Source organism: Oreochromis aureus, linkage group 18 (assembly GCF_013358895.1).
Source record: "Oreochromis aureus strain Israel breed Guangdong linkage group 18, ZZ_aureus, whole genome shotgun sequence".
NCBI lineage: Eukaryota > Metazoa > Chordata > Actinopteri > Cichliformes > Cichlidae > Oreochromis > Oreochromis aureus.
In genome coordinates this window covers 19,430,733-19,458,697 of record NC_052959.1, presented here as the reverse complement: position 1 = coordinate 19,458,697, position 27,965 = coordinate 19,430,733, and the positions used below count along the sequence as shown (strand labels likewise).

The window sequence follows — 27,965 nt, the reverse complement described above, 5'->3', positions numbered from 1 at the left end:
TGAGTTCCCTGTTCTGCATAGCCGGTCAAAGAGCGCCACCTGTCGCTGATACCTATATATCTCTGCCCTCATCGGGTCCCCTTGACTGTCTCCTTCACTGTGGGCTCGCAGGCACACACAGCCGCGTATCACCAGAGCTGGCCGCTGTCCTCGCAGTACCTGAAACACCAGGGACCTTGCAATGATCTCGCTGGACTTCAATTTCAACATTTTGACTCGGGACCTGTCGCATTATCTGGAGAACCAAGTGAAAGTTGGGCTGTTCGGTTCGGGAGTGGGTCTGTCTCTGGTGTTGGGCTTCAGCGCGGCGTACACCTGCTACTATTTGATCTCAGTAGCGAAGGTAATTGACATTAACTTAAGGGTCTGTGCCTTTTGAGGGGAGTCTTCACGGTATACGGCTTGTATATGTCACATAAATCCCCGTGTGCGGTGTGTGCTTTTTCGCGAGGCGGAGCATCTTAACTGCCAGGGGCTAGTGAGGGTACTCGGCGTAGGTGCTGATGGAGGTGTCTGTTAGCTGGCATCAGTTTAACTGGAGGGATAACGTCGCAAAGCAGCACGTGTAGGTCGGATGTCAGGCGATGGAGCAAACAGTAATCCGTATATAGACTCAAAATGGGTGTTATCCATATCAAAGTTTAGCACGTATGTAACGAGAAAAGGACTGCAGTTAGATGTCGGCATTAGGGAAGCTAGGCTAGCTTTTACTGTAAGCTAGAAATGCCGGTAGAAGGTGTTATGTAACGCCCGCTGCGCTGCCGCCGTTCATTTGTAAAGGATGGAGACGAATAGCGTTCACCAAATGAATAAAAAGAAGCTTTTTGTCTGTGACTTTAGGGTTTGAATGTATAAATGTGGTTAAAATAAACGCTGATCTGTGAAATTGCCAGTCAGAATCTCTTAAAGCGGTGATGTCAAACATGAGGCACGGGGGCCAGAACCGGCCCGCCAAAGGTTCAAGTCCGGTCCACTGGAAGGGTGGAAGTTTTTCTTTTTGTTTTTTCACTTTCTTCTTCACCGTACTACACAGGAATGAAAAATGTATGGATGTTTATGTGTTGGTAGAGCTAAAGTTGTTTAGTATAAATAAAGATTAAAATACTGTAGTTTTTTCTTGTTCCAAAAATCATTGTTATTTATTGTTTATTTTATTTTTAATTTGCATTTATTTATTTCTGCTTGTAGCAGAAGTCACTTGACCTTTGAATACACCAGAAATATTGTAGTTCTGTAACTTTTAATAAGTTTTTGTGACTCACAGTCTTGTGAGTAGCAAAGTCTCAATAAAGTTTCAGTTTTGATTATTTATTTATTTTTGCCAAACTAACAAACACTGAAACTAAAGATATTGCCTTTATAATTTTATTTTACTTTAGTCAGTTTTTTCACATCTAGTTTTAGTTTTTTTGTTTGGATTTAATTACCTAGATTAACCTTTGTAAACAACACATAAAAACCAATCACATCAACATAAAGCAAACAATATACACACACTTTCACTCTACTTTCAGCTTAGAGATGATTTTGGCCACACCAATTGGGCAACCTATGTGTTGCTTATGTTCAGAGGTTTGATGGCTTCAGACATAAAAGATAGTTTAGACCTAATTTTTGTGAAAAGGGGGTGGGGGGGTGGGGGGATAATAGTGCTGTGGAGATGGTGGTAGTTTAAAGGAAGAGGTCTCATCACTCACAATGTTATTTGCTTTTCTCCCCACACAGTCCCTATAAATCTTTCTAAGCTTGGTAATGCAATTCCCAACAATATGTAATGGAACTGTAATAAAGCCTGTTGCTTAAATTGCTTTAAACTGACTTCCCCACCATAAGCGATGTGATACAACCACCAGGTGCTATTTTTCAGTGGATCCTGGAGGTTGCTGGCTCTCGGCAGGGGAAAACCTTTAGCAGATTGAAATGGTTGCATTTTCCACGTTTGTCTGCAAATATTTGTTTTGCAGTACAACCTGGAAATGGGGGATGTTCGCCTTCAAAGTAGAAGTTGTGGCTCTCTGCTTTTGCACTGAAGGCAAACAGGATCTGTTTCTGGTTTGCGCCACACTTTTCACCGTTTCACTACAGCTTGGAGACTAGCTGGCCAGTGTTTGCAGATAAGTCTGCCACTTCCATTCAAACTACAACCTCAGCAATATACCAGCTACAAAAGAAATACCTATAGCTATTTTCCCTAGTGACAGGTGGTTGCCAGGGGGTCAGTGACTGGTCTCTAGGCCTGTGTTGCCGTGGAGAGTACCCTCGACCTTCGGGAGCCACTTGCATACCCTCAGTCAGGGAATGCTAATTTTTTTTTGTGCGTGCGTGTTTATTTCTTTACATTAAGAGGTCGGTTATTATGCAGTTGTTTAACTGGGCCAGCTCACTTGAGATCATATTGGGGCATGTGTGGCCGATGAGTTTGACACCCGTGACTTAATGCAAAGTAAGCAGCCTGCTAGAACATGGTTGTGCACATTAATCATGCAGATAACTGTAGGTTTATGCACTCATCAAGCAAACTCTGTCACAGTTAGATCTGTATTGGTCTGTATAAGATTGATTTGATGATAATGAATATATTTAGATTTAACTTTACCACATGTGACAGTAGATTTATTATTACAGCAACGGATCTATTGTTAGACTAAATAACAGCACTTTAAATGAGTCCTGTAGGGAGACGAAGTCTCTTATGTGATTTTAACCTGTGCCATCCTACATTCACGTCTGTTTTGCAGAAGCCACAGCTGATCTCTGGAGGTAAGAAGTTCTACCATTTTCTGAGGGAGCAATGTCCAGTAGTGTCAGAGACCTACTACCCCACCTTTTGGTGTTGGGAGAGCCGCATCCAGACTCTGCTGAGACCTTTCGTCACAGCCAAACCGGGGGTCATCTACAGAAAGTAAGTCCCCGCTGTGACTGATGTGCCAGTTGTCATTTTCATCCTCTAAGCTTATATTTTATTTCTCCTTTGAATCAGTTTTGTTTCACAAGAGATTCCAGCATTACTAAATGTCAGGGAAAACATTTTGAGTATTTTGCTGCTGACTGTGCTTGGCTTTATCAAACTTGCTCACTGAGAATTTGCTGTTGGTTGTTCTTTCAAGTGCCACAACTGGAAACAAATCCCCCTCTTGTTCTTTGCCAATCTCTAAAGCCTAGAGGAGAAAGAGATCCTTTGTGTCACTGTGCTGGCTTGGTCCGCCAGGCCTGCTCCTTGATAATGTTCATTCTGCTGAAGATTAATTGGCACTGCATTCCCTACCCCCCACGCATCTCAAGATAAGAGATTAGAATGAGTGAAGACAGATTTGGTTTTAATTATAACACATGTATGACTTATTTATTTATTTGTTTTCACTTGGGGAAAAAAAAGACCCTGATTTTTCACGTACAAACAGGCTGCCCAAGTGTGTGTGTTTATAACTGTAAACTGTACAACTGATGTGATGTCCTTATGTTTAGGTGTCTGTACCATGTACTAGACATTAGAGTAAAAGACAAAAATACAATCTTTAATATTCTTTTTCCTTGTTTTCTTAATTCCTTACATAAAACCACGGCTGATTTTGTTTAAATATGACTTTTAATTCAAGGGAAACAGTAAAGAATTAAGAACTGTACACCGTTAATCTGCCAGGACTTTGACACTGCCTCTGCTTTTCACAGTGATCTTTGTCAAGGAGAAAAATGCTCCCATAATGCCCCTGGGTGTATAGATGCTAGTGGAGGTCTGTGCTACCGCATCAAACCTAGAAAGACTGATGGTTGCATTCACTCAAGTTATTATCACATGGCCTCTGAGGACAGCAGGACACTCCTCCTATAATGAAGTTATACAAGGTTGACCCAAGGACGGACAGCGTGAAAGATGTCCTATGTAGCGTAGGCTGTCTGGGTGAAATTCCACTCAGCTTGTTGTCATAGCGGGGGATTAGCACCACGGACTGTGCTGGTTTCTCCGAATTGGCCTTTCTTGACTTTAAAGTCTCGCCTCAGGTGCATATTTCATGGCCGTTCTGTAATTTCACGCTGTCTCTGTTAACCGCCGGACGTCCAAGTTGGGCTCAGCGGCTGTGTGTGCGTTTGTGTGTGCAGAGCAGGTTTTAAAATGCACCAAGACTGAATTACATCATCTTCCATGCACGGGTTGTGCATCCACGAAATTGATTAGCTATAAGGACCCACTGGTGCAATGCCCTCCTCTTTATTTGAACTTGCTGTGTGTTGCAGAGTCCGCTGACAAGGGAAATGAGGCAGCTGTCAGTGAGCGTTGTGCTCACATATCCAATCCCCACTTTAGCAGCGCGTGTGACAGATGCAATGAAGTAATCACATTACTTAAAAGTATTAATTGTGAAGAGAAAAGAAGTGGACTATTTCCACTGTTTTTATGGCTATTTCATTAGCAGATATGCTTTTTAATTCAAATTTCACACTATTTTCTGCCAGTGTTGTCCCATATTTGTGTCTGATTGTATATATACTGTGTATATACAATGGATGAAACGAAGAAGACGATATATACAGGCGCACAGAGTGATCATTGTCAGGAAGACCCGTGTTGCTGACTTGCGTGTCCTGCTCGTCTCTGCAGTGAGCTCATTAAAGCAGCAGATGGAGGGCAGATCTCTTTGGATTGGTTCGACAATGATGACAGCCTTTCTCATCCCGACCCTGCCACCAGGCCCACAGTCCTCCTCCTTCCCGGTCTGACCGGCACCAGCCGAGAGTCCTACATCTTACACATGGTCCAACAGAGCCGGGATCTGGGCTATAGGTGGGTGGTCTTGGCTGAATAGCCTGGCTGACTCAAAGAACTGACAATTTCTCTGCTTTATGTTCTAATTTGCTATCCAAATAAAGTAAAAGACCTTTCACGGGCTTTCATGATTGCAAAGTAAAATCTGCATCCAGTTCTGTAGTGCTTTTGCAAGATTTTTTATACCTTTATATAATGGGTCCATGAGTGACAGGGGCTTGGGGTTATTTGAGGTGAAATCACAAATAAAGTGGGCAGCTAAGCTCCGTGTCGAGAGCTGCTTTTGTAAATAGCCAAATGTAGCCTGAGCTTGAAGAGTTGCAGAGGGAGGCACTTTTTTTTTTCCCCCTCCACTTTCCTTCATCTCCAATAGGCCCTTTCTATGTTCTCTCTGCACTCATTCTTTCACACAGATTCGGGAAGGCATGGGAAGAGAGCCGGCAAACTCAGCATCTTCCACCCCTCTCCCCTGTCTGTGTAGCTTAATTAATTACAGCTTATCCGGGTACAAGCTTTGCAGCTTAGCCCGGACCAGCCTCCGAGTGTATGCTGCAGCGTGTGTTTAAGCACTCCACCACCACCTCCTTCTCCCCCCTCCTCTCGCCCAGCACCCTGTACAGCTCTGCCCTGCTGCTGCTGCCGCCGCTGAGTTATGCCGATTATAAAAACAGCAGGTCTGACTCCAGCAGATAATAGATGACTGGCGAGATGCTGATGCCTTTGCTTTGCAGTACAAACACAGTTCCTTCACACAGCTGTGCCTCCCTGCGCACTTCATCGTATACACAGTTCATTTCTTTTATGTAAGAACTGTTTGTTTAAAGGAATCTGGGCTGTTCCTTTCATTTGGACGTGAGCTTTTATGGGCTTTTGATTAACTGTAAAACCCTGAAATTGGCAGGAAATGTAAAAAATAAGCCATTTACTAGCTATTTAGCCAGTTCGAAATCTGAAGTTGGTTAGTTTACACCAATCGAAGGCACATTTGAGGATGTTTTATCGGCAAACTTTGGATTTTCTTCTGGAAAGCTGAGTAAAAGAGCTAGTCAGTGGTTGTTTAATGCACTAATCAGTTCAGATCTCCTTATATTACAATTACTTTGCAGCATGCAGTTAGTTTTTATAGTAATAAATCCAAATATTATGTATAAAATGTCAAGAAACAGCACTACATTCTCCACAAACTCAATCTAATATATTCAAAATGTAACATTTACCTGCTGCCCATTAAATTTGACAGTGATTATTAAAATTGTATATGTTTTGTGGATTTCAGATGCGTGGTTTTCAACAACAGAGGAGTTTCTGGTGAAACACTACTGGTAAGATCTGTTCCGACACTTGTCAAAGATTTCATTCTTTTTTTTTTCTTCTTTTTTTGTCCGTGAGCCCTGTCCATGTTCACAGCGACAGACACGACTGTTTAGGACAGCTGGCCTCCCTGTAGAGTTGCTCTTTTTCTTCTGTTGCACACGTGTCGCAGAGCCCACAGGGAGCCCGAGCGGACACCGAACAGACAATGTTGCTGCACAGCAGGGATTAAGTTACAGACAGATACTGTATTTTAATGCCGAGCCACAGAAATATGAGCTCGCCAAACACGTGCTGTCCCGACACCTGGCTTAATCTCTCCTCTTGCACTCGGGTATATTGAGCTAATACAAATTAGCTCAAACTTGGATATTGTATTCCATGCACATTGCATTTAATGGCTCCACTCTCTGCACTCTCTGCATGTCTCTGCTTCAGAATAGAGATACCTTCTACTACCTGCTATATTTACTATCACCATCGCATGGAGATTTTAGTCAAAGTGGTGTTTTATCACCTGGAGAGAGTGCACAAAATCAAAATAATAAAGCAGTTGATCTGTGTCTCTTCTTCTATCAAAGCTTCAGATATGACACAAGAGCAAAGGATCCAGTGTCACTGTGTTTGATTGGGGTTTACATCCAGAACTCAGTTGGTTCAGCTGTCATTATATTTGAGTTGGACCCTGTAATCCTGGCACCGTACCAGGTCGTTGGGGCAGTTTTCTCCCTCGTTTCAGTGGAGAAAATGGTGCTATATTCAGTGCAAATGCTTTAGCATTTGTATGCTTCTCTGAGCATTTTCTCTGTGTCCAGTAAGTGTGAATATCCTCCATTGTTCAACCAGGCCAGTTTTTCCAAATGGCCCACTGTGTGAAAGATGCACACTGCTACAAAGATTATCCCTAAGTGCTATAGCCCTATTTCCAGACCTTGAGAAAAAACCTATTACATTACACTCTCCTGTGGAGTTGCTTTGCACTGAATATGTTCACTCTGTTAAGTCTGTTCCCCTGACACATTATTAATTTGTTGTTTTGTTATATATTCAATTAAAAAAATAAGCATAGTAAAATCTGGTGGCCTATCAAAGTTCTGCTCTTGTCCAGAACTATTAAAGGAAGCATAAGAGAACAGAAAAGCCGGAATGTAGTTTGCCTGAGCTTCTTCTTGAATCCTAATGAGCAGCCTTGGAGAGCTGAGAAACTGGACTTGTTAAATAGGCTCCTTCAAGTTAGAGCAGGCTTGTTTTAAATGTTAAGTAGCCTCCTCTGAGTGATAACACTGTTTCAAGTCGAATAAAATGTCACCCCCACATACACAGAACAGCATTCTTATCACAGTCAGAAATGGCCAAATAAACAATAATAACATGGAGGAGAGTGTCAGAAAAATAGGTTATCCTGTGCTGGCCTGCTAAAACATTTTTTATGTATATACACAGCTTGAACAGGTAAATGTGAATCCATTTTTCATGACTTTATAGAGAGGAGATTCTCGCGGTCTACTGAGCAAATGACTTTGAAGGTTGCAACAGAGTTCACTCACTGGATACTTCATTATGTACACCATGCTATTACTGAATTGGACTACCCTTTGCCTTTAGAGCTACCTTGATTCTGCGTGGCATAGATTCAATAAGGTGCTGGAAACATTCCTTGGAGATTTTGGTCCATGCTGTCGTGGTAGCATCACCCAGGTGCTGCAGATTTATTTACTACACATCTTTGGTTCTTTATTGGATTGATACTGACTTTTGAGGACATTTGAATATGGAGAACTCTGTGACATGGTGCGTTATCCTGCTGGAACCAGCCATCAGAAGATGGGTACACTGTGGTCATAATGGGATGTACATCGTCAGCAACAATACTCTGGTCGATTGGCATTTAAACAATGCTCAGTTGTTACTAAGGGGCCCAAAGTGTGCCAAGAAAATATCCCTAATATCAATAGATCAGACCAGGCAACGCTTTTCCAATCTTCTGTTGCCCAGTTTTGGTGGTCCCAATGGGAACCTCTCTTTCTAGTTCTTATCTGAGAAGGAGTGATACTCAGTGTGGTCTTCTGTTGCTGCTGTAGCCCATCTGCTTTAAGGTTTAACATGTGTGTTCAGAGATAGTGTTCTGCATGCCTTGTTATTTGAGTTGCTGTTGCCTAAATGTCAGTTTAAAGCAGTCTGGCCTCTGGACAAACATTTTCACCCAGAGAATTGCAGCTCATTGGATGTTTTCTCTTTTGATGGCCATTCTTTGTAAACCCTGGAGATGGCAGTGTGGGGAAATCCCAGCAGATCAGAAACTTTTGAAATACTTAAACCAGCCTTTCTGGCACCAACAACCACGTCACATTCATTTAAGTCACCTTTCTCCTACATTCTGATGCAGTTTGAACTTCAGTATGTCTGTGGACTGTCAGCCTGCCTCCATAAAAATGCTTTAGAAGAAACAGCAAACTAACAAACTGTAATGTCATCTAGCTTTTTACTATACTAAGTTTCCAGTTTTCACTTTTGTTGGATCTTCATCGTGGTTTTGACAGAGACAGAGAATCAGAAAGGCAGGAGTGACTGTGTTATGTTGCTGTCATACCCAGACCCCAAGGACCTACTGTGCAGCCAACACAGAGGATCTGGAGACTGTTATTGAACACATCCAGAGGACCTATGAAGCTGCTCCACTAATGGCTGCAGGAGTGTCCATGGGCGGGTAATGGAGCCACTCTTTACAAGTCTTGATGCATTCTCAATCATCCAGGAAAGTAAATCTCCAAAAGTTGATTCTGTTCATCTGGACGTAGCGTTTTGTGGGAGTTGTTTCTCCCACAAAACGCTACGTCCAGATGAACAGAATCAACTTTTGGAGACTCTTTACAAGCTAGCTTGCAAATACTGCTAATAAATGTCAGAATGAATATTAAAGCTACTTTTCACAATGCAGCTTTAGTAAACTGTGAGATATTGAACATTTACTGTGTGATGGGGACATGTCAGTGCTTTATTTTATTATTTTCCAGTTGTTCGGCGCACTCTGCCAAAGAATGTGTTTTTTATTGCACAACGGTAATCCTCTGAATTGGGGGATTGGTCATTCAGTTTCCCTCTGTTCCTTCATCTCTCCCTCTCTCCATATTCAGGATGATGCTGGCAAACTACTTGGGGCGCAAGGGCCAGGAAACCTGTCTGAAAGGGGTCGTGGTCTTCTCAGCGGGCTGGGATGTATTTGAGTGCACCGCTTCACTGGAAAAACCCCTGGACCGTTTCCTCTTCAACTCCTACCTCACCAGCTGCCTACAAGCCTCTGTGCACAGGTCAGCCAGGGCCAGAGCAGGGATTAACACAGCCACTAAGTCACTGCCAGTGCTAGATTCTAAACAGAGGCTTGAACAACTGGCTTTCAAATATTTATGTTTAGTTTGCTCATTTAAAAGTTGTTGTTTTTTTCATGGTTTATTATTTGTTAGGTGATGAACAAAACATTTAAACAAAGCCTGACGACATATCCACCATTTATTCCTACTTGTGTGTTAACATGAGCAATGACATATGCATGATAGTGCTTTACCTAGTGCTGCCTCATCATCTTTCTTATTAGAGATCACTGAGTTTTTCCTGAGTTATTGTGTTAAAAGAAGATATTTTTTATTTGTCCGGTTAGAAAATATAAAGGAACTTAAACTAAATAGCTCAAATACAAAGACTAGTGACAGCTTGATAAATTACAATATGACAAATCAAATTTTTTAATAAGGTATAAACCTAATCAGAAACCTAATCGGAAATCAATAAATGCTTAATCATAATTAAGTAAATAATAATTATGATGATGTAGTGGTTTGCACTGTTGCCTTCTAGCAACAGGGTCAAAGGTAAAGGTCAAGGCTGAACCACCTTTACACGGTGTCACTTTGGGTACTCGAGACTGTGTACCCCTCACTGTCTCACTGTCATTTGCTGTGTAACTATATGTCAAATGCAGGATGGATAAATAGCCGAGTGTAAACCCAAAGAGCACCTTTATTGCATTGATGATGATGATGATGATGATTGTAAATCCAGAAAACCAGACTAATAACGAACTAAAGGATTAATAACTGATTTAATAGCCAGGGACAACGCAAGGGTGGAATTATAGACACTGAGGGGAAGACAGTGCTATTTCTACACATGAGGGTAATTAGTAGAAGTGGACACAGCAGGGTCATGAGGCACATGTGATTATAATCAAAGACAATGAGGCATGAGGTGAAGTCAAACTAAACGCAAAACACTAGTGAGAAATGACGCCCAAAATAAGACAGGAAGTGAGAAACAAATAAACAGGAAAACGCAGACACGGGATTGAACTAAACGAAGAAGAATTCTATGGGCTCAAAATGTGGTCATAAATATTTTGTACTTGTAAATCAGGATTTGTATGTGTAAAAAGAATTTGTGTGTGTGTAAAAAAGATTTGTATGTGTAAAAAGAATTTGTGCGTGCGTAAAAAAGATTTGTATGTGTTAAAAAGATTTGTGTGTGGACTTAGCCAAAACCCCCCCTGCAAGTTACAAGTACGAATTTTGACCCTATTTTTCTTCCTGTCATCTGATTGGTCAATGTCATGTCAATCACAAATGTAACAATTCAATCAGAGAACAGATGGGTTTGGCTGTCGGAGGGGCACTTTTTTGAACTGCAGGTCCTTGAAGGGTAATACAGGGGGCGTTTATCAATATGCGTACTTGTGCGTACTTGCGTTCTCGTGTACTCGTGATACGTCATCAGTCGGAGACCAAGTACTGTTCCAATTGGCACGCATCAAGCCGAGAACGCGAAAAAGTCCCGGATGTGTTCTCGATCCGCCCGCTTTTATCGAGCATGCATCGGTGTGGACTTGGGACAGCTATATATCCCAGAATGCACCGTCCAAAACTCAACAGCGGACTCCCGGCACATCGTTTTCAACCCCCCCCCCCGCTCGCGGTCTTCTCACTACTCAGGTTAAAGAAACCCCAGCAGCTGTCTATAGTATTGAGTGTCCACTAGAATAGAAATAAAAGCGTTCTAACATCTCACCTGCTTGTTTTTATTAAGGTATGTACACGTATGTACATGTACACTATTTTTATTAATAGAGGTTTCACTACTGAGGTTAAAAATGATATATAAGTCACTTAGATCACTTCTAAATGTTAATGTTTGGTTTATTTCAGTGTTTTATTTGTTCCTGAGTAAACCGGTTTGGTTGTGATTAAAGTTAAGCTTCATAACATCTTACTCACAGTTAAATTAGGAGGGGCGGCAGTAAAACTCCGGACCTGTGACATCATCACGCACGCAGGTGTTCCAATTGAACAAATCGCGAGTCCGTGCTCGCGTTCTCGGCGGGTACGTACTCCCGTGCGTTCTCAGCGAGTACATACTCACCGAGAACGCGAGTACGTACTCGCGTACTTGGGCATTGATAAACGCGAAGGGTCTGGCTGCAGCCACTGTGGAGCTCCACAGTAACCGGAAACACGTGACCTCCACAGTAGCCGGAAACACGTGACCTCCACAGTAACCGGAAACACGTGACCTCCACAGTAACCGGAAACACGTGACCTCCACAGTAACCGGAAACACGTGACCTCCACAGTAACCGGAAACACGTGACCTCCACAGTAGGCAGAAATACGGTCCTGCGTGGATCATCGACTGCGGAAATCTTGCAAGTGGATCGTAAAGGTTGGGACAGAGTCTTTCATGTATAAATTTGCAGTTAATAATAATATAATTTTAGGAATCAGCTAGTTTGCTTACACTAATTACGTTGGCACTTTGTTAGCGTTACAACATCGGTCATACCTCCGAACTATCTAAACTTTAGTAAGGAGTGTGTGTACTTTTGACACCTCTGGTTAGCATTTAGTGGTCAGTTTCAAACGTATTTATTTTTTGCTTGTTATTGAACTACTTTTCACTATCTGTAACATCAATGCACATTGTTCAATTTACTGCATATTGCACTTTATTCATGTCTCTCATTCCACCTGCAAAAACATTGTAAAGTTTGTCACAAAGAGGTTTATATATGTATAAATACTAATATTCTCTATTCCATTCTGTTCTGCTTTTTATTGCCCAGATATTAGTTAGCCTTTGTTAAATTGTCTGTTATATGTCAATATATACGTATGTCACAAATAAAAGTGTTTTGTAAATTATGTTTTTGTAAAGAATTTTCTCCCAAATCTCTTACATGCTAACTGTAACGTGTTATTTCTGCTAAAACCTGAACTTAAATGTGTATATGGTGTTTATCTGTTTTTCTCTCTGTTTTAGATGCTCATATCAATTTGGAGTTCTGCCTCCAAGCCAGAATTGCAGTAATGCACCACGTGTTGGCTGTTTCACTGCCCTCTGTGCCCCACTTTCAGCCCTATTGTCAGGAGCATATAAATGGACACATTAAAAATGCTTTGCCTTTCAAAGGTATGTTGGTATTAAATATACCTCATAGTTAAAGTTATAAATATGCTCTTCTTTTCAGCACTTCTGCAGTCTCTTTGTTGACTTAAAAGTTGCTTTTCACATTGTACAGTTCAGTGCATTCATCAGCAAGAGAAAAAAAAGTGTGTTTTCATTAAATATTTTTTTTTCCTGTTCACCACATTTCCTGACAGCTCTTGTGATCCATACCATTTTGCTTTCATTATTGAGGATGGCTTGGATATTTTTGTTAATATGTACAATCCGATTGTTAGATAAACTGATTGCATTCTATACAACTGCATTTAAATTACATGTTGTTTTTTGTTTTTTTGTTTTTTTTTCTCTCTTACAGACAAAATGATATGCCGGTGCACTTTCACTGCCCTGTCTGTAACATGACAGTCATACAGCGTGGGGATATGGCAAGGCAATTATTGTCATGTCAGCATTCAGGACTGCTCTTCGCTGCACTCTCCGAGGAGCCCCCTCTCTCCCTGCTGCACTCTCCGTGGAGCCACATCTCCCCTCTCGATGTCTTGTCTCCAGTATCTAAACCATTTTCTGAATCTTCGGTAGAACATTCATGTGCTCTACCCTCTGTGCTAAATGAAACTGTGGCTTGTGGAAAGTCCTTGAAAATGAAACGCCCTCACTGTGGTCTTAGTCTTCTTGAAAAAAAACTTCAAGGCTCACATGATGAGGAGGCATTCAAACAGATCAATAAATGTTTGCCTGGCCTGTCATCTGCAGTGTTTTTGTGTAGAGGGACTTCTTCCTCTTTGTTTTCAGTTTGCAGAGGACATGGAGCTCTTTTTAAAAGCTTGTGCTGATGAGCAGGGACTATGGGTCAATGCGATATTTGACATTTAATGGACAGATGAAGGCACTGGCCGTATTTGTGTTTTTTATGTGTTGTTTGTTTTTCAGTGTACAGAATTCCACTTAAACGTGTTATTAAATATCCACTTGTTTCCATGTCCATACTTATAGTAAAAAATTAAGTGTAAATGCAACAGCATTGTTTATACTTGTAACTTCAGAGTAAAAGCTTATTGTTGATATTAACATTAATATATTACCCTGTAATCAATAATATTTTTATACATTTTACGCATTAACCCTCTGATCTCTATCCTGGCCATTTGTGGCCACTTCACTTCTTCTTTTTGACTACCACACTGCAGTGGATCAAAAGAATGACACAGGTTTGATCTTAAGGATCTAATACTTGTGTGTGTTTGTGCATTGACATTGCAATGCAAATATGTATTTGCAAGATAAACTGAAATAAATTATGACGCATCAAATATTACACAGGCTGCAGTGAATTTCTGTTGATACTGGCTATTGAGATTTGAGTTTCCCAGTCACTAGCTTTGAAGCACATGCTAAAAACACTTTTACTCTTGTACATTTCATAACAAGACACCATAGCCAAAATATTAACAAAATATATATTAATAAAAAAAATTCAAAGCGGCAGCTGCAGCACATACAGCAACAAACACTGTAGGTAAATGTGTCCGGGAGTTTATGCAGGTGCAGAAAGTGCTGCTGCTGTAAGTAAGCCTAACAGCTTCCAGATCACTTATTTTTCTGGAAAGATGGTAGGAAGGGCATCACTGCTCGTTTCTACAATCTCCCAGATCTTGGAATACAATGCTTTTGTACCATGAAACCACTTCACAGTACTAGGAGTCCACTAAAACCTACAAAGAGAGTGATCCTGGAAGAAATGGGGCACACACTAGTGACCTCAACAATTGCAAGACAGCCTTTTCCCCGATGCTCAGATGGGGGGGGGGGAGGAAGTTTCATGAAAACGTTAGGACTTTATCACCGTTTTATCTGAAAAGTTAATGGTAATCAGTGTTGGGACTAACGCGTTATTAAGTAACGCGTTACAGTAACTACGTTATTATTGTGGTAACGAGCACGGTAACTAGTTATTATGCCAAAACCAGGAACGCGTTACTCGTTACTGGGATTTAGATAGGCTCGTTACTCGTTACTTCGTGTGGTGGATATCGCGGAGCTTCCACAGATTCAATAACATTAGCAAGTGGTGGAGGCCAGCAGGTGGATGAAGGAAAAGGGAGGCAAGAGGAGACACCCGAAGCGGCCGCCGGTCCGCGTGTCAGGTGAACTGAACTTCAGGTAAGAAGTTATGACCTGCAGTCTATCGGAGTCAGATATAAACCAAGTTTAGGTGGAGTTTATTTTCGGTATGCTGACATTTTCGTACTGCGTGCTAGCTAGCATGACGGAGTTTCTATACAGCTGGGTGGGTGCTATGTTACTGATGTTGAACTTTATTTTCTTCATACAGTTAATTATTAGAGTTGCCAACCGTCCCCTAAAAAACAGAATCGTCTGGTATTCAGAGAAAATATTACGCGTTTCGTACTGAGGTGAAAAGGAACACAGTTTGTCCCGGACTTCAGCTACAATGAAAAAGACACAAAGCTGAAGCTGCACAGCTGCCTCTTCTTCTCTCATTCTCTCTCTCCGTTTCTACTTCAATCACGAAACTGATCAATGATCAGCTGATCGGCTTTTCTCTCTTGTTTATTTATCGCCCACTTTGCGCCAGAAAGAGGAAACCAGCGGATGTCGCGTTAAACAACAGCAGCACATTTAAGCTTGATCAGCTGTTGTTAGAATTTATTTAATATTAATTTCTAGTATCAGCTGATGTTTGCTGGAGCCACAGCTGTAAAGCTGCTGGTCATGATATCGGTTTGGTTATCTGGTGAGAGGGAAACATGAAGATGAAACCAGGAGATGTCCTTACTGAATCATCAGAGCTGAACAGGTGATGGAGAAATAGGTTTACCTTTTTAGGTGACATGAATGAGTTGAAGGAAGTTATGAACTGTTTCTGAGAGACAAATAACACCAGGATCCTTTTCTAAGTAGCTGACAGCTGGTAACTGTGCAGGGGCGGGTCTAGCAAAGTGTTGCCAGGGGCCAGGTAGGGCATTAACAGGAAAAAAGGGGGCACAAGGAAATACTTTTCTTTATTATTCTCATTTAAAATGTCTCGCTTTTAAAAAATAATTATCTGAGTCTTACAACAAACGATTGATAGATTGATACATATATACCATCAGAACAGTGTACATCACTGTCACAACAGTGTTTGTTTTCATTCAAAGGCTTTATGATTTTTCCTATAATGGCGGGCCGGTCTCTAGTCAAAATGCCCGGGACGATTGTTTTGTCCCAGTCCAGCCCTGGATGCAGCTCATCTGCAGTCTGGTGTTACCTACATCTTCCTATTCAGAAGGCAGAATTTCCAAGTTCTGAGTACAATCAAAAGCACCACGACTGCAGTTTTTGTGTTGGATGTAAAAGCAGGCTAGAATCATGGCGGCGGTCAACGACGGTCCAGGCGTGGGATTTCTCTCGTGGAAATGTGCGCATTATTTTTTTCTTTCTATTGGTAGGTGGCACAGTGCACTTGTGGCAAGTAAGCAAGCTAGAAGACTGGCAATCTGGCTGGGTATCCAGTTACGGAAGCAACACATTAACAAGAGAATTCTGAGTAAAACCAAAGTTACTTTCCCTAGTAACTAGTTACTCTGAAAGTAACGAGTAACTTGAAGTAACTGAGTTACTTTTTTAGAGAAGTAACTAGTAATGTAACTAAGTTACTAATTTAAAGTAACTTACCCAACACTGATGGTAATATATAACCTAACTGGCTATAAAGAGTAAAAAATTTAAATACAATTTTGATTTTGATGAAAAGGATTTTTAAAGAGTCACGTCGGTAAAAGTAGATAAATGTTTTAAGAAATATACATTTTATAGCATTTTGTGAACATACACAAAAAGTGGCCATTTTTGGCAACGAACAAACTGAGAGAAAGTTTTATATTTTTTGCTCTCCTTGAACAAAAATAACAGTGCATAATAATCAGTGTTGATGTTAATCAATTAAATGTCCCAGACTCTACTATTAATAATACAGTGGTCCCTCGTTTATCGCTGGTGTTACGTTCTAAAAATAACCCGCGGTAGGTGAAATCCCTGAAGTAGCCAACTTTATTTTTTACAATTATAGATGTTAAGACTGTAAAACCCCTCACCACATGCTTTATACACTTTTCTCAGACAGGCATGAATATTTTCACAATGTTCTCTTTTGTTTAAACACTCTTAGAGTTCAAACCTTCGTAGAAACATAAGTCCAGTATTATGGAATGAAACCAAAAGGTGCCTTTGGCGGTGCAAAACGTATCGTCGGCATTGTTGTGTTTGTTTGGGAGAAAACCTACAAACATACAGTACAACACTTCAGAGTTACACTGCTAGCGATTGAAGATTTATGTAAATTCGACAAGCTAAACGCATTCTGTACTGTACAGCAGCAGTCCCCAACCTTTTTTGCACCACGGACCACTTTAATGTCAGACAATATTTTCAGGGAACGACCTTTAAGGTGTCGCGGATAAATACAACAAAAGAATAAAAAAGAAACTGTGGTATTTTGTAAATATAATAATAAACGTGACTTGAGCTGTGCGCCAACAACAATGACAGTGACATCCTCCTCTCTGCTTCTTAATGCTCTCTGGTCGCTATGGTAACGCGTAAATAGTTCTTTCAAAATAAGACACACAACTACAACCATACATTTCACACCGGAGCCTCTACTCTCGCGGAACGGTACCAAAGGACTCACGGACCGGTACCGGTCCGTGGGCCTATTAGGGGCCGCTACTGTACAGGAGACACTGGACTAGATTGATTGACAATGGCATCAGAACGCACAACACGATGTACTGTAAAAAAAAAAAAAATCAGTGAAACAGCGAGTGTCGCGGAAGGTGCGCCGCGTTATAGCACTTTTGGCCACGAACAATTTAGGGGATGGTGAATTTTTTTTGAACAAACCCAGAGTGTTAAAAAAAAAAACCCACTTGAAACCATTTTTATTTCTCAGCAGCATCAATAGTAACAAAATAGCAATTTAGTTTTCGCTGTCAAAGTCGATTTAACTGAAGTTACGTGTTTCCGGTTACTGTGGAGGTCACGTGTTTCCGGTTAGTGTGGAGGTCACGTGTATCCGGTTACTGTGGAGCTCCACAGTGGCTGCAGCCAGATGCTCTTGTGATAAACGGCCGCAGTTTGAAGCTGGAGGATCTCTATATAAATATCCGATAGCAGCTAGGTCCGCAGCTGTTGAAAGGATAAAGTTGTGGTATGTCAGTGGTTAGAAATACCATTATTACTTTAGGATTAGTTTAACACAAAGTCAGGGCTGACCCGGGACCATTGCTGTGAGTCACAGTGCGCAGCATAAAGGTCCTTTCGCATCGGACGCAGGATGTGCTGCTAATGCTAACTGCTAACTAAAAGCAAAGGATCCAGAATTTGTTGCGCTGGCTGCTGAGCTCTGTGGGTTTTTGCAGCAGCTCTACCTGTACTAGATGCACCTGCTCCTTGTCGTTTCTATCTCTGACTTTATGTCCTCTACAAGAGTTTCTGTTTTTTTTGCTAGTTCTTCAAATGTTCAATAAAAACATGTATGCTAATTCATAACGAAGAAAGCTTTGTAATGAAGACTGTCATTTCCAAAACACTGCCCCCCCCCCCGCGGTCCGCAGCGCTGTATTAAACAGTAGACTTGTGACACAAAAATCACCAAACTCGGACGACCACAGACTGTTTTCCTTCGTGGTGATGAAGGAAAACGCTGGGTTGGCATGTAAAAGGGCATTTATTCCCTTCAAAGACCTGCAGTTCAAAAAAAGCGCCCCTCCGACAGCCAAACCCATCTGTTCTCTGATTGGATTGTTACATTTGTGATTGACATGACATTGACCAATCAGATGAAAGGAAGAAAAATAGGGTCAAAATTCATACTTGTGACTTGCAGGGGTTTTTTACAAATCTTTTTTACACACACACAAATCTTTTTTACACATACAAATCTTTTTTACGCACGCACAAATTCTTTTTACACATACAAATCTTTTTTACGCACGCACAAATCTTTTTTACACATACAAATCTTTTTTACACACAAATCTTTTTTACACATACAAATCTTTTTTACGCACGCACAAATTCTTTTTACACATACAAATCTTTTTTACACACACACAAATCTTTTTTACACATACAAATCTTTTTTACACACACACAAATTCTTTTTACACATACAAATCCTGATTTACAAGTACAAAATATTTATGACCACATTTTGAGCCCATAGAATTGACACAAGAGGAGAAGACGGGAAACACTGAGGAAACAAATGAAACTGGAAAAATAAATTATAACAAGAACTAAAGGCTCCAAAAATGCTAGAGATCAATATTCAACATTATGAACAGCTAATGAATTCGATGCCAAACGTTCAAAAAGCCACAGTCCAGAATTAATAGATGGATAAAAATATTCTTATATAATACACAAACGACATCCACAAATGGCATCTTCATGTTGCTTAGCAACCGCAATTTTTTTCTAGCATTTATGCAATTAACATTTAACAAAAGCATCATACTATTTTTATTCCGTGACAGTAACATCTCGTTTATAACCCCAAAAGTTGTATTGTGTATGATATATTTTACGCAATTATGTTGCCAGGCAACCCACATAACAACGCACTAAAATGACCTGGTTTTTTTGCCTTTATGTACCTACAGCACCTTATGACATCAACAACTCATTTAGATCCACAAAAGTTGAATTGAAGCTGCCTAGCAACAGGCTAAAACGGCCCATTTTTCGCAGCCTCTACCACCCCCACGTTTTTTACTTCTCTTGATGCGAATGAGAATATCAGTTCATGCTAATTTTAAATAAATATGACTGATATTAGCTTATCATCAAGCCAGTTGTGTTCTTTAGAATATTGCTATTTGAGACAAATAGTGATGACAACTTTTCCACATCTGAAACTGGGATCATGCTGAGAGGAAATGAAGGCCATGTACGAGGGGCTGAATTTCATTAGCAGGAGGAATGTTCTCATATTGATGTTGATGTTTTATTGAAAAAAGCTGGATGAAGAACAGATCTTCTTTTGAATTTATCTTTTCTTTTCCTGGGTAGTCTATTATGTTGTTACAACCTTGTCAGCGTTTTTGGTGAATATTTTCAAATGCAAGTCATTTAACCTAACAGCAGTTAGTGACCTGTTTTTTTTTTTTTTAATCTCACCTGCAGGCACAGACCAGTGCTCGAAAAATGTTACGACATTGATCATGTCATGAAGGTAGGGGATTATTTTCAGTGGCGTTAAGCCATGCCAATTTCATTAAATAAAGTAGACCAAATAAATCGTTTTACCGCATTCCCACAGGCAAGGACCATCCGAGAGTTTGATGAGAGGTTCACATCCATAATGTTCGGTTATCCTACCAATGACGACTACTACCGCGATGCCAGTCCTGTCCACAGGCTCAAATCTGTGCAGGTGCCAATGTTATGTCTCAACGCTGCTGACGATGTCTTTTCTCCATCTCACGGTGAGTCTCCAGTCCCAAGTCCAGTTCATGGGTGAAAATACTTCAACTACGTAAACTAATGATAACATTCTGGCATGTCATGTAAAGACATTGCACAGAGATTAAACAAAAAACAAAAAGTGAATTCTGTGTTTTGTTTACAGCCATTCCAGTGGAGGCAGTGAAACAGAACCCTAACCTGGCTATGCTCATTACCCATCACGGCGGCCATATTGGTTTCCTGGAGGGCCTGTGGCCACGTCAGAGCACTTATATGGACCGAGTCTTCAAGCAGTTTGCAAAGGCGGTCATTGAGCAAGGCAACCGACTCAAAGACCTCTCCTGATAAGAAAATCTAACTGATGTGTTCTGGTTTTACGTTTTTATTATCTCTTCTTGATACATTCTGTCCTTTATTTCTTCTATTTTTATCCCATTCTTGTTTTTTATACCTTATTCAGCCCTTTCTGCATTACATCCACCTTTTCCTCTCTACCAGACCAGTTCTGCAGTTTTTCTTTCTTCCGATGACTTCTTCTATCCTTGCCCTCCATAAGTCCGTCCTGTTTTTGCTGCCACAAGCAAAAAAAAATCCTCATTCTTTCTCATTTTAAAGGGCATATTTTATTGAATGCAGCATTTGGGTTGCACTCAACATTAATTTATTTATTCCATACAGTTAAAAGTCTGTAGTCCTGCAAGCAAAGCTGTTCATGTCACAGCTGAAATGCTGAGTCTGTGCCCATTTGTGCATTAGCTAGCTAAAGAATTATGTGATTACCGTGTGCAATCATCAGTACTGTACATGAGATTCCAATTATTTTTGTTTATGAAGCATCCTCTATTGCTTTTATCATTAAGATATCTGTAGGATTTTAGCCCTCAGGGATTTTTTTTATTTCCTTAACTTAATTTTCCTTAACTTCTTTCCCTTCTTTGTACTTTCTCAGTTATTCTCCTCGAGTTTGAGTTTTCCTAAGTTTATGACACGTCCACACAGTCATTTATTTTCTTCTAAAGTAATAGTTTCATATTTTTGTCTTTTGAGTTGTGAAGCTTGAATTCACTTTCTTTTAAATATGATGCTGCTATCATGAAATGAATAGCTTAAAGATTGGAAGCATAAAGATTGGAAGCAGAGGAAAGCAGCGACTCTGAAGCTCTAAATAAAATGCAGTGCTGTGAAAAAGTATTTTCCCTCTTCCTGAGTTCTTAGGGTTTTTTTTCATATTTTTCATACTTCAGATCACCAAAATAAATTTTAATATTTAACAAAGACAACCAGAGTAAATACATGAAAATCTGTGTGATGATCTGAATCATGTAAGTAATGTAATTTAACAAATGTGCAAAAAAAATGAACAAATCAGGAAGAGGGAAAATGCTTTTTCTCTGCATTCTAGTGTAATGTGACTAAAGGATACTTCCCTCTCTTTGCCAGGAGAAGAATTGTCATGGGAGCGGAGTACCCACAAATTAAACATGAAATTGCAAAGTTCTTATATTTTGGCATAATTTTTGTTGCTGATAATAAATAATCAGAAAGCAGTCATAAAGAAATGTAAGTCCTCAAATGCAGGAGTTTGAGCGCGCTGCATAGTTGTAACAGTATACGTTACACATTTTAAAGCAAAAAAGTGCAAATGTAATTGGTTTTTATCTTATTTATTTATATGTTTTTTTGTTGCATAGTTGACATTTTGCTACATCAGACGGTCAAAAATAACTCTTAAAATATAGGTATGCCTAAAATCTGTCCAGAAATAATAAGTACTTACCTTTACCACACACAGACAGATAATGTAGTGCCTGGACTAAAGCTTTGTTTCTTTTACCTCTGAAGTTGTCAGAGGTAGGAGTGATGTCACTCCCGAGTTGACCGTTCCAAGTTGACCGTTCCAGTAGTAATAGTAATAGTAGTAGTATAAGGAATACATTGCATTTTGGGTTATTTCAAAATTTTAGGCTACGTAGTTCATAATTTTGACTTACTTCTCAGAAATTCTTAATTGCAAGATACGTAAGTCATAATTTTTGAGTTATTAAGTAATTTAGCTAACCCCCCAAAAAAAATAAAATAAATTCCAGCTCGTATAGAGTTCTAATTGAAAAGTGTGACATCAAAGTTGGGATTTCCAACTCTTCAGCTGGAAAGCAGTATATTTCCTAGTCTCATGAGTGACTTTAATGTGTTTGGTTACCCGTGTAACCCTGGTTCTCTGAGGTATCTCACGATAGGATGTGCCCACTGGCGTAACGAAAAGCTCCACTAGCACAAAGTCCTTCTAAGATCTTAATTGCTGATCTATTTGGTCCAAGTCCACTGTATTTCTTTGTCATCAGTGAGTGCGAACATCTGTTTGGGCATCCACGTACCTGCCTGTTTTTGTGACTGCACGGAGTCGTCTGTGAAAAATTTAATTAACAATGGACCAGCTACCCATGTATCCCAGGCAGTGGGCATAAAACAGACTTCAGAGAAGTGTAACAGAAAAAACTACGCAGCTATTGGGTCTTGAGCTGTCCATCAATGTCCATCTCTGTGAAAGAGTATAATCAATGCTTAAAACCTAGGTTATGATCTGTTAGTTCATTATCATGTAAACTGTCTGCAAAAAGAATAGGCAGACACACGGACATCCACAGAGACCCGCTAACCATCTGATCACGAAATTTACGTCACTGGCACCTGAGCGGACTTGCAGATCTAAAAAGTATAATCCCTGTTTCAGACAGACCAGTCACTTTAAAGACACATGGTCCTCAATGCTCCTTTATAATAGCCCTTGGCCTCACAGCAATGTATATTTGTCAGTCCGCTAGTTGAGGCTGCCATTTTAATAAAAAAAACGAAACAAAAGGAAAAATCTACCTAAATCAACCTGTTTTAGAGCTTTTACAGGGATAACCAAGCTGAGCTAGTTTCCCCCTTCTTTCATTCTTTATGCCAATCAAGTAACCGGCCTCTGGCTGCAGCTTCATATGTAGCAGACCGAGAGTGGAGTGGTGTCAACCTCCTTATCTATCCCACACTGCTAAATCGAACAAGCATATTTTGAATTGTTCCTGTCTGTATGTCTCCTGCATGCACTTTTATTTTGACTCATTCTTCCATTCATGCACCAAATAGTTTTACAACATGGAGACAAATTCATCAATGACGAGGAATGTAAAATTGCACTATGTAAGTTGAAAAATTCCTTAATGCAAAGCACTTCATTTCATGAGAAAAATGAAAGTGCATCCCAAAGGTTGAACAGAGCAAATGAGAGTATGTAAATTTCACAAGGTTTTCTTTCTTCAAATGTTCCGTGGATGTGAATGAAATAATGCACACGGTGACTGTCTGAAAGTGTTAGATGTTGCTTTACTAGATGCAAAGCCTGGTTTTCAGTCATTTTTTGTTTTCTTTTGCCAACAATGATCAAGGGGCTGGCTACCATGTATGAGTTAGCATCAGTGAAACAATCAGATCTGACTGGAAGCCAGACTTTCAGTAATGCACTGCGTGAAGGATTCTTCCTGTTCCTGTGGAATTATTATTTTTTTTGTGTTTGTTTGTCCTGCCAAGTGTCCATTGTGCAGCATGTGTCTTATCAGTGTCATCATGTCCTGAACGTTAACACCACTTTGTAATATGTAGCACAAAGGACATGTTTGTCTGTTCATAGGATTCATTTCATTTTTTTACACTGTATAAAAAGAAGAAAATTGAACATTCTGTTTAACATGTGCGGCAATAAAGAGTTTAACTTTAAAACAATGTCTCTATATAAGTACTAGTATATACGGATTATCAACATGAGTGTAATATGCTGTATTTAATAAATAAATAAACAAATTCTAAGTCATTTTGGCTCCTGTCTCCAGATTTGTTTCTTTTTTCTTTCTATTTTTTTAAACTTGTTTTTTTTAAATAATTACATTTAGAACACAAAGTTGGATAGCCTTCCCAAGAGTCGCGTGAGACTGCCTTCATTATCGTCCTCTGACGCCAGGACATTTGACAGTCCACCATTTGAGTTGGCTTACTGCGTGACCGCTGTGTCACCAAAGGGTCACACTGTCTCTCCTCTCACACCATCGGATTGGGATTTGGGCCTTAGAATTGACTCGCTCCACACTCATGAGCTTAGCCGTTGATAGGATATGCATGACTGCAGTAGTGGATGTGATCCACCAAAAGCCAACTGTAATCCGCCAGCACTCCACTTCCCCACAGACCAAGCCCTCAATAAGCCCACAGACAGATGAGCTTCGGTTTTAGCTCAATGGTTTATGAAAACCTGTGATTAATTAGAGTAGACTGCCAAGAAGAATGAGTAATTTTGTCTATCTATCTAATATAAATGTCCTACTTTGGACTTTATCCTCCATATCTGATCCAATTGTTTCTTCTTCTTGACATATCTACTGGGATTGCTACCAAAAAAAATAAAAAAGTGGCAAATTTCATATACATACATATCTCTGAAGCATAAGCAATAAGCAACACAATAAGCATGTTTGTGTGTGCTTGTTTCTTCTTCTACACAGTCATGAGTTGAGCCCCAAACTTACACAGGTACATAATAGTCCCCTGATGGTTCTTATCTACAATAGATATTATGGCATCATCAAGTTGCCTGGCAACCACCGGCTAAAATGACATGGTTTTAGCATTTGTGCACCTGTAACGCCTTATAATAGCATCATATCGTTTTTATTCTGTGACAATAACTTCTCATTTATATCCACAAAAGCCATCTTGTTGCCTGGCAACCACCTAGCGATACTTTTTTGGTCTTTATTCACCTGCAACTCCTTGCGAAAGCAGCTCATCATTTCAATTTCACCAACAATGTCTCATTTATATCTTTTTGTTTTACTTTTCTTTACACATTCTTCATAAGTCATGCCTTTACAAAGTATTATAATTATCTGACATTCTTAACTGGATGATTACTCCTTAATAATATTTCAAAGAGCAGGGAGAGCATATTTTTTAGGTTTTACAATACTGTTTTGAAAAACAGCATCTATCCCCCAACAGCATGTCCTTTTTTTTTTTACCTAAGACATGAAAACACAAGCGTAACGATGGCTTTAATATATTTCATTGAAAATGAAACTCGGAAGAACAGTTAGGATTTATTATATAACCATGTATAACCATTACAACCATTAAACTCTGTCCTCAGGGCTGTTTCATACAAAATATTCATACCTACCATTCACCATTCCATTATTTATATTAATTAAACCCAGAATAATTGCTTTCTAATTTGGGTATTGGTTATTATCTATTGATTGGTATCCATGGGTGTGGCCAGGAGCAAATTTGAATTTAAAGCTACATGCATCTGTGAGCGATCGGTGAGGTATTGCTGAGCTGAAACTTTGAAGATACAGTCTGGGGACATGTGAAACTTAATTTAATAAATAATAATCATAAAATCGGCTACAGTAGGGGAGAGAAATCATTTAGATGCATTTAATCTTCTGACCTTGCAGAATTTGGAAAAATATCACCTCAAAGCCCAAAGTAAACAATGAAACCAAACAAGGAAACTGTGTACCACAGAAAGCTAATAGTATTGTAAATTAATAGCCTTAAAATAGTGAGTTACCCCTCTGACATCTTTGCAAGCATCATATTTTAAACACATAAAAATAATTTAAAATCACGTGGGCTTTCTGCATAATGCCTACTTTTCCATAAAGAACAATCATGAGGTGCCAGAATCAGCATCCCAGGCGCCCTTTCATGCCTTTACTTTCTTATCCAGTCCTGACAGCCGGTGGCTGAAAATAGCCTTGTGTTATATCACACAGAGGTTGTAGGTTGATGGAAAGCCTGCTCTAATATTACCTCACAGGAGCTGAAATAGTAATGTCCCTGGACCAACAATGCCCCTGTGCCCTGACAGTGATGATGCCAGAAAGAGCCCAGCATTCATTATGAAGCTATTTCTCCTCTTGATAGTGAGAAAGGTCATTGTACATTATTCACAACAAAGATACAGAGGTGCTGAGATGGAAAAAAAACACATCAGGAGAGATGGTGCTTCGGAAATAAACACGACCTCGGGGTTTACTCTAGCAGAATAAAAAGATCTGGCATTGTGAGGATGAGAGTGAGGATACCGTTAATCACAGGCTAAAGACAGGGAGCCACATGCTTGAAGAACACTACTTAAACTTTGTATCAGTGCACTTGTACTTCAAAATACAACATTAAAGCATCAAAACCAATGGTAATCAGAGCTTATAGAATTCAAACATACAGCCCAAATGATAAGAAGTAATAAAGGAGTTAGACAGTGATCAGAAGTTCCCATACACTCATCATGGGTATTTCTTTGAACTGTTCTTTTTCCAGTATGTATGCATACATATAGGATCAAAAGTATACATACCCAGCAATATATTTGATTAAATGTCACTTACTCAAATGTTCTTGCTGGATAGCTGGCGACTCTTCTTGGCAGAATTGGTAGAGTTCATTTAAACTGGTTGGTTTCATTGCACAGACCCAGCTTTTAAGCACAGTCTACAAATTTTCAACAGGGCTGAGGTTGAAATATTCCAAAAGCTTAATGTTATCCTGCTTTATCCATTTCAAAATCAGTTTTGATGTATTTGGGATCATTGTTCTGTTGGAAGATCTGATTGTGTCCAAGTTTCAACCATCAAGCTGTTGATTTGAGGTAAAGTTGAAAAAAAATCTTTCCATCCACTTTCTGCAATGTACCAGTACAAGTGTCAACAAAATAGTCCCAGACCATGATGCTGCCATCACCATGTTCCACAGCTGGAAAGCTAAAAACCGTCTGAGCATAACATTTTTTGCCAGAAGGCATTTGGCTTGTCCACGTGAGTAGTGGCAAATTTCAGCTGAGCTTGAAGGTGTTGATTTGGAAGTACAAACTTCTTTCTTAGTTGGCACCCTGTCAGTCCATGCCGATGTAAATCTCACTTCATTGTGGACAGTGATGCTTGTGTTTCAGCAATTTCCAGTTCATGGCTGGCCTGATTTTAACTTTACGTACGATTATTTGAAATTGTCTGTTTGAACTGATGATCTTGGAGCCTGCACTTGTTTATAAATGGCTCCAGGTGACCTCCCCAACTTGAGCAAACTAGAATTCTCCCTAATCAATCTTCACTGAGTTCTGCCCAGCGCATCGCCGGAGCACCACTTCCTGCCATAAAGGACATCTACAGGAAGCGGTGTCTGAAAAGGGCTGGGAAAATCATCAGAGACCCCAGTCACCCATCACATAGACTCTTCACCCTCCTGCCCTCTGGGAGGCGCTACAGGAGCCTCCGGACTAAGACCGCCAGGTACCGGAACAGCTTCTTCCCCACAGCTGTCAGACTCCTGAACTCTGCCTCCTGACATCTGACCCACGTTAAACTCATGGATTGAACATACACACACCCACAACCACTAGCACTTTACCACTACTGTATAGTTCTGTGTAGATAATCATTCTGTACATACGATAATTTTTAATCCCACAACTGTTTATAACTTACATAGTTCACATTCTGTATAACTGTATATCTCAGATTTCTGTATAGTTTTTATTTCATATTTATATCCTGTTCATATCCTGTACATAGCTTGTACTCACTACAGCCTGTACATACTTATAGTTATAGAATATTCATAACATACTTCACACTGTGTACATTATAACATACCATAATAGACCCATTTCTGTAATATACTTACACATCTCTATTATTGCTAATTTATATTGTAATATATCTATATCATGACTAAAGCACTTTCTGGATGGATGCAAACTGCATTTCGTTGCCCTGTACCTGTGACATGTGCAATGACAATAAAGTTGAATTCTATTCTATTCTATTCTATTCCTTGGACTTTCCAATTGTTCTGACTATTGGTCAATCCAGTAAGTGATGTCAAACAAATCCTTTTTATGCTGGCAAAGATAAAGTTGTAGTTAATCATGATC

At 39.9% G+C, this 27,965-nt stretch overlaps 1 protein-coding gene and 1 long non-coding RNA gene across 2 annotated transcripts; both read left to right on the top strand.

Annotated features, from left to right (window-relative positions):
• Nucleotides 1-64: 64 nt before the first annotated feature.
• abhd3 (abhydrolase domain containing 3, phospholipase) lies at nt 65-22,054 on the top strand. Its single transcript, XM_031734751.2, has 9 exons — nt 65-343; nt 2,739-2,902; nt 4,598-4,780; nt 6,039-6,084; nt 8,668-8,780; nt 9,208-9,381; nt 19,715-19,763; nt 19,851-20,016; nt 20,160-22,054. The coding sequence occupies exons 1-9, from the start codon at nt 182-184 to the stop codon at nt 20,339-20,341; spliced, it is 1,239 nt and encodes a 412-aa protein (XP_031590611.2). The 5' UTR covers nt 65-181; the 3' UTR covers nt 20,342-22,054.
• On the top strand, nt 11,714-13,001 carry LOC120434166. The gene is made up of 3 exons (XR_005608962.1): nt 11,714-11,779; nt 12,377-12,526; nt 12,879-13,001. It is a non-coding gene; the product is annotated as an uncharacterized LOC120434166 (long non-coding RNA).
• Nucleotides 22,055-27,965: the final 5,911 nt, after the last annotated feature.